This window comes from Tachyglossus aculeatus, chromosome 21 (genome assembly GCF_015852505.1).
Source record: "Tachyglossus aculeatus isolate mTacAcu1 chromosome 21, mTacAcu1.pri, whole genome shotgun sequence".
Lineage (NCBI taxonomy): Eukaryota > Metazoa > Chordata > Mammalia > Monotremata > Tachyglossidae > Tachyglossus > Tachyglossus aculeatus.
This window is the reverse complement of record NC_052086.1, coordinates 22,895,307-22,903,295: the sequence shown is the minus strand read 5'-3', so window position 1 is coordinate 22,903,295 and position 7,989 is coordinate 22,895,307. Positions and strand designations below refer to the sequence as shown.

The 7,989-nt window shown below is 43.6% G+C and overlaps 1 protein-coding gene across 3 annotated transcripts in view; it reads left to right on the top strand.

The window, feature by feature from the left end:
- Positions 1-851: 851 nt before the first annotated feature.
- TCTN1 (tectonic family member 1) overlaps positions 852-7,989 on the top strand; it is a 35,410-nt gene continuing 28,272 nt past the window's right edge. For all 3 annotated transcript variants that reach the window (XM_038762498.1, XM_038762497.1, XM_038762499.1), the window contains exon 1: positions 852-1,143. In XM_038762498.1, the coding sequence (XP_038618426.1) occupies positions 852-1,143 (292 nt within the window). The remainder of the gene's footprint in view (positions 1,144-7,989) is intronic.

Here is a 7,989-nt window from a genome sequence, read left to right as displayed (position 1 = left end):
GAAGAGCTGAGGTGGGGGGAGTCCCTTGAGGTTCCCTAAGCCTCGTATAGAGGCTTTTGGGAGGCCCGTCCTGTTCCCTCTCCCCCATTTTCTCTTCTCCCCAGACTGAGCCCCTTCCTTCCTCTCCCCCTCGTCCCCCTCTCCATCCCCCTCATCTTACCTCCTTCTCTTCCCCACAGCACCTGTATATCTATATATATATATATGTTTGTACATATTTATTACTCTATTTATTTTACTCGTACATATCTATTCTATTTATTTTATTTTGTTAGTATGTTTGGTTTTGTGAACCAGCGGCGTGGAAAGAGCGCGGGCTTTGGAGTCAGAGGTCATGGGTTCAAATCCCGGCTCCACCACTTGTCAGCTGTGTGACTTTGGGCAAGTCACTTCTCTTCTCTGGGCCTCAGTTCCCTCATCTGGAAAATGGGGATTAAGTCTGTGAGCCCCACGTGGGATAACTTGATTACCTTGTATCTACCCCAGCGCTTAGAACAGTGCTTTGCACATAGTAAGCGCTTAATAAATGCCATCATTATTATTCTTCTTCTCTGCCTCCCCCTTTTAGACCGTGAGCCCCCTGTTGGGTAGGGACCGTCTCTAGATGTTGCCAACTTGGACTTCCCAAGCGCTTAGTCCAGTGTTCTGCACACAGTAAGCGCTCAATAAATACGACTGATTGATTGATTCTCCGACTCCTCACGACGACTGAGGGGATGAGGCCCACCTCCCTCCCTCCCTCCCTCCCTCAGCCATGTTTTCGGCCTCTCGTCGGCGCCCCTCCCAGGCCTCCCATGATGCCCCGCGGCCTAGCGCGGGTTGCTAAGGCAACGGGCCTGTGGTGTCGAGCGATGGCGGCCCCGCCGGTCCTACTGGCGGCCTATTTTCTGGGCCTTGGGGTCCCCCTCGCATCCGAGGGCCAGACCCCGGGCAGGATTGGAACCTCTCCATCTTTCCCTCCTTCCTCCATCTTCCTTCCTTCATCGTCCAGCTCGTCCTCCGGCCCGTCCCCCCGCAGCTCTGAGGGAAGACGAGGAGGCGATGGAGCGGGGGCCGAGAGCTCCATCCCCGCAGAGGACGGCAGCAGCGGGCCCAGCCCCACCACCCGGGACCCCTCGCCTCGGCCCACCCCTCTCACCGATGGTGGGTACCTGGGGGTCAATCAATCAATCAATAATCAATCAATCGTATTTATTCACCTCCTCCAGGAGGCCTTCCCAGACTGAGCCCCTTCCTTCCTCTCCCCCCCATCTTACCTCCTTCCCTTCCCCACAGCACCTGTATATATGTTTGTACATATTTATTACTCTATTTTACTTGTACATATCTGTTCTATTTATTTTATTTTGTTAGTATGTTTGGTTTTGTTCCCTGCCTCCCCCTTTTAGACTGTGAGCCCATCGTTGGGTAGGGGCTGTCTCTAGATGTTGCCAATTTGGACTTCCCAAGCGCTTAGTACAGTGCTCTGCACATAGGAGGCGCTCAATAAATACGATTGATGATGATGATGATTTATTGAGCGCTTACCGTGTGCAGAGCACTGTACTGTCGTGCTGAAGAGGCTGCCGGGCCCCTCAAGGCTCTGGAAATCCCGAGGCAGGGGCGTGAGTTTCCAGCCCCATTCAGGTTTTTGGTTTTTACCCGTTTCTGTGAAAGGGGTTCTACGATGTTAATGATCCAAAGAGTAACAGAGAACTGAAGTATCATTAAATGCAGCACCTAGGAGCAAATATTTTCCTGTTATAATAAGATGCAAGGTGAAGGCTTCTACCCCCGAAAAAGTGACTGCCTGGTTTTGTAATAATAATAATAATGGCATTTATGAAGCACTGACTATCAAGTTTTTGGTTTTTCCTGGTTTTGTAATAATAATAATAATGGCAGTTATGAAGCACTTACTATCAAGTTTTTGGGTTTTACCCATTTCTATGAAAGGGGTTCTACTATGTTGATGATCCAAAGGGTAGCAAAGAACTGAAGTATCATTAAATGCAGCACGTAGGAGCAAATATTTTCCTGTTATAAGATGCAAGGTGAAGGCTTCTACCAAAAAAAATGACTGCCTGGTTTTGTAATAATAATAATAATGATAATAATGGCATTTATGAAGCACTGACTGTCAAGTTTTTGGTTTTTCTTGGTTTTGTAATAATAATAATAATAATGGCATTTATGAAGCAGTGACTATCAAGTTTTTGGTTTTTACCCATTTCTATGAAAGGGGTTCTATGATGTTGATGATCCAAAGAGTAACAGAGAACTGAAGTATCATTAAATGCAGCACCTAGGAGCAAATATTTTCCTGTTATAATAAGATGCAAGGTGAAGGCTTCTACCCCCGAAAAAATGACTGCCTGGTTTTGTAATAATAATAATAATGGCATTTATGAAGCACTGACTATCAAGTTTTTGGTTTTTCCTGGTTTTGTAATAATAATAATAATGGCATTTATGAAGCACTTACTATCAAGTTTTGGGTTTTTACCCGTTTCCATGAAAGGGGTTCTACACTGTTGATGATCCAAAGGGTAACAGGGAACTGAAGTATCATTAAATGCAGCACCTAGGAGCAAATATTTTCCTATTATAATAAGATGCAAGGTAAAGGCTTCTGCCAAAAAAAATGGCTGCCTGGTTTTGTAATAATAATAATAATGGCATTTATGAAGCACTGACTATCAAGTTTTTGGTTTTTCTTGGTTTTGTAATAATAATAATAATGGCATTTATGAAGCAGTGACTATCAAGTTTTTGGTTTTTACCCGTTTCTATGAAAGGGGTTCTACGATGTTGATGATCCAGAGAGTAACAGAGAACTGAAGTATCATTAAATGCAGCACCTAGGAGCAAATATTTTCTTGTTATAATAAGATGCAAGGTGAAGGCTTCTACCAAAAAAAAAATGACTGCCTGGTTTTGTAATAATAATGATGGCATTTATGAAGCACTGACTATCAAGTTTTTGGTTTTTCTTGGTTTTGTAATAATAATAATAATGGCATTTATGAAGCACTTACTATCAAGTTTTTGGTTTTTACCCGTTTCTGTGAAAGGGGTTCTACGACGTTGATGATCCAAAGGGTAACAGAGAACTGAAGTATCATTAAATGCAGCACCTAGGAGCAAATATTTTCCTGTTATAATAAGATGCAAGGTGAAGGCTTCTACCAAAAAAAAATGACTGCCTGGTTTTGTAATAATAATAATAATAATAATGGCATTTATGAAGCACTTACTGTCAAGTTTTTGGTTTTTACCCGTTTCCATGAAAGGGGTTCTACGATGTTGATGATCCAAAGGGTAACAAAGAACTGAAGTATCATTAAATGCAGCACCCAGGAGCAAATATTTTCCTATTATAATAAGATGCAAAGTGAAGGCTTCTGCCAAAAAAAATGACTGCCTGGTTTTGTAATAATAATAATAATGGCATTTATGAAGCACTTACTATCAAGTTTTTGGTTTTTACCTGTTTCCATGGAAGGGCCAGTTACCACGGCTTTGGAAATCCTGAGACATTGGCATGAGTTTTCAGCCCCTTCCCCTACCACCCCATTTCATTCATTCATTCAATCGGATTTATTGAGCGCTTACTGTGTGCAAAGCACTGTACTAGGCGCTTGGAAAGTACAATTGGGCAACAGATAGAGACAGTCCCTACCCAACAACAGGCTCACAGTCTAGAAGGGAGAGACAGACAACTAAACAAGTAGGTAAGTGTCAACACCATCAAAATGGATAAATTGTGAGAGTACTATCTCTCTACTGCACAGAACACCCTCACATGTAGTGTGACTCATAGCAGTGACAGTAAGTGCTTAACAAATTCCCATCTCCTCGCCCCTTCCTACGTCACCTCCCCTCTCTCCTTCCACAGCCCAGGCCGCACCCTCCGCTCCTCTGCCGCCAACGTCCTCACTGGGCCTCGTTCTCAACTGTCCTGCCATCGACCCCCGGCCCACGTCCTTCCCCTGGCCTCTTCCTCCCTTCAGAGCCCCGCTGAGAGCTCACCTCCTCCAGGAGGGCTTCCCAGACTGAGCCCCCTTCTTCCTCTCCTCCCCCCTCCATCCCTGCCCTACCTCCTTCCCCTCCCCACAGCACCTGCATATACTGGTACAGATTTATTACTCTATTTATTTTACTTGTATATATTTACTATTCTATTTATTTTGTTAATGATCTGCACATAACTATAATTCTTTTATTCTGACGATTTTGACACCTGTCTACATGTTTCGTTTTCAGTGAACGGCGTAGTTACCAAGGCTTTAGAAATCCTGAGACAGTGGCATGAGTTTCCAGCCCCGTCTTCTAACACCCCGTCCAGCCCCATCCTAGTTTTGGGGTTTTGCCCATTTCTATGAACGGGCCAGTTACCAAGGCTTGGAAATCCCGAGAGACGGGCATGAGTTTCCAGCCCCTTTCATTCAATCAATCAATCAATCGTATTTATTGAGCGCTTACTGTGTGCAGAGCACTGTACTAAGCGCTTGGGAAGTACAAGTTGGCAACATATAGAGACAGTACCCAACAGTGGGCTCACAGTCTAGAAGTATTCATTCATTCATTCATTGTCATATTTATTGAGAGCTTACTGTGTGCAGAGCACTGTACTAAGCACTTGGGAAGTACAAGTCCCTTCTTCTTACCACCCCATCCAGTCCCATCTAAGTTTTTGGTTTTTGCCCATTTCAATGAAAGGGACAGTTGCCAAGGCTCTGGAAATCCTGAAACAGTGGCAAGAGTTTCCAGCCCCTTCTCCTACCACCCCAGTTCTATGAACAGCCTAGTTACCAAGGGTCTGGAAATCCTGAGACAGTGGCATGAGTTTCCAGCCCCTTCTACCACCCTGTCCAGCCCCATCTAGGTTTTTGGTTTGGAAATCCTGAGACAGTGGCATGAGTTTCCAGCCCCTTCTCTTACCACCCCGTCCAACCCCATTCAACTTTTTGGGTTTTGCCCGTTTCTATGAAAGGGCCAGTTACCAAGGCTCCAGAAATCCTAAGACAGGGGCATGAGTTTCCAGCCCCTTCTACCACTCTGTCCATTCCTATCTAAGTTTTTGGGTTTTGCCTGTTTCAATGAAAGGGCCGGTTACCAAGGCTCTAGAAATCCTGAGACGGTGGTATGAGTTTCTAGCCCGTTAAAAAAACAATTAAATGATAGTATTTGTTAGGCGCCAAGCACTGTCCTAAGCACTGGGGGAGATACAACGTAATCAGGTTGTCCCACATGGGGCTCACAGTCAATCCCCATTTTACAGATGAGGGAACTGAGGCACAGAGATGTTAAGTGACTTGCCTAAAGTCACATGGCTGATAAGTGGTGGAACAGGGATTAGAACCCACGACCTTTTGACTCCCAAGGCTGGGCTCTTGCCACTAAGCCACGCTGTTTCTCCTATCACCCCGTCCAGCTCCATCTACGTTTTTGGGTTTTGACAGTTCCTATGAAAGGGACAGTTACCAAGGCTCTGGAAATCCTGAGACAGTGGCATGAGTTTCCTGCCCCATCTCCTAAAACGCCGTCCAGCCCCATCTAAGTTTTTGATTTTTGCCTGTTTCTGTGAAAGGACCAGTTACAGCTGGTTATAACAGTATAAATATTATTTATATTATATCATTTATTCTGTATAGGTATATCTATACAGTACAGTTTACTCATACTTTTAAAGTATACTAGTACAGTATACTTAAGACTAGTAGTACAGTGCTCAGCGCTTAGTGCAATTCTTGACACATAGTAAGTGCTTAAGAAATGCCATAATTATTATTAGCACAGTATGCTAATGTATATACTAATACTATATCTACTGTTTATGTTAATGGTAATATTAACGATGCTGATGATAATTATCCAAAGGGTAACAAAGAACTGAAGTATCATTAAATGCAGCACCTAGGAGCAAATATTTAGCTATTATAATAAGATGCAAGGTGAAGGCTTCTACCAAAAAAAATGACTGTCTGGTTTTGTAATAATAATAATAATGGCATTTATTAAGCACTTACTATGTGCAAGGCCTCTTCTAAGTGCTGTGGAGGTTACAAGGTGATCAGGTTGTCCCACAAGGGGCTCACAGTCTTACTCCCCATTTTACAGATGAGGTAATTGAGGCACAGAGAAATTGTGACCTGCCCAAAGTCATACAGCTGACAATTGGCGGAGTGGGGATTTGAACCCATGACCTCTGACTCCAAAGCCTGTGTGCTTTCCACTGAGTCATGCCCATCCGCCAAGCTAGCTCTCTTCCTCCCTTCAAGGCCCTACTGAGAGCTCACCTCCTCCAGGAGGCCTTCCCAGACTGAGCCTCTTCCTTCCTCTCCCGCTTGTCCCCCTCTCCACCCCACCATCTTACCTCCTTCCCTTCCCCACAGCACCTGTATATATGTATATATGTTTGTACATATTTGTTACTCTATTTATTTATTTTACTTGTACATATCTATTCTATTTATTTTATTTTGTTAGTATGTTTGGTTTTGTTCTTTGTCTCCCCCTTTTAGACTGTGAGCCCACTGTTGGGTAGGGACTGTCTCTATATGTTGCCAACTTGTACTTCCCAAGCGCTTAGTACAGTGCTCTGCACACAGTAAGCGCTCAATAAATACGATTGATGATGATGATGCTGCTTGTACACCAGAACATACACTGTCAAAGCAGGAGGAAAAACCAGGAATGAGAACAGTGTAGGGAAAATGTTTATTTTGAGATTCAATTCTAGGAACCCTAAGCATCACAACTGGGAAAAAAAATGCTCACATAACATCAAAGGTTAGATGTCTGGTTATGAAAAAGTCATTTTTACAAAACTGTTTGTGCTACAAAAGCTTTTGAATAGTTTGCAGGTAGTAAGTCCACCATTAGAGACCATTTTATAGAACCAAGAAGCTTCTTTGTTCTTGACTTTAGGTTTGAGGGAAAACTAGGATGGAAACTCAGAACCTTTCAAGTTGTAGGTTAATTTATTGAAGCATTCTATTTCTTCAAGTGAAAAAACTACATTAAATTTTGGGGGAGAAGAAGTTACATTCATTTAATCATATTTATTGAGCACTTACTGTGTGCAGAGCATTGTACTAAGCACTTGGAAAGTACAATTCAGCAACATATATGGACAGTCCCTACCCAACAACAGGCTCACAGCCTAGAAGGGGGAGACAGGCAGCAAAACAAAACAAGTAGGTATCAATACCATCAAAATAAATAGAATTATAAATATATACACATCATTAATAAAATAAATTAATAAATAAGTACAAATATACACAAATGGGGAGAAGAGGTTAGGGCAGAGGGAGGGAGTGGAGGCGATGGGGAGGGGAGGAGGAGCAGAGATAATGGGGGGTTCAATCTGGGAAGGCTTCCTGGAGGAGGTGAGCTCTCAGTAGGGCTTTGAAGGGAGGAAGAGAGCTAGTCTGGCAGATGTGTGGAGGGAGGGCATTCCAGGCCAGGGGGAGGACATGGGCCGGGGCTCGACGGTGGGACAGGCCAGAACAAGGCACAGTGAGGAGATTAGCAGCAGAGGAGCGGAGGGTGCGGGCTGGGCTGGAGAAGGAGAGAAGGGAGGTGAGGTAGGAGGAGGTGAGGTGATGGAGAGCTTTGAAGCCAAGAATGAGGAGTTTTTACTTGATTTGAAGGTTGATAGGCAACCACTGGAAGAGGGGAGGGGAGTGACATGCCCAGAGCGTTTCTGTAGAAACGCTTACATGTATTGAATAATGAAGTGGTGCTTTTATTTTGCCCCTGATGTTTTTCAGTGTGCTTTAAAATTTCAACCAGTCAGATTCAATGACTTAATTAGTGCCTATTTTACTTTTACTGAGTTTTTTTAAAGATTATAACACCAATGTGGAGTGAGGTTTAGAACTGGGAAAAGTATCAGATTTAAGACTGCCCTAAATTCACCGCAACATAACTTAAACCCAAACCTTGGTTTGATTTTTAGTTGTGCATGTGGGGCAGGGATTGTAGCTGATCTGACTATCT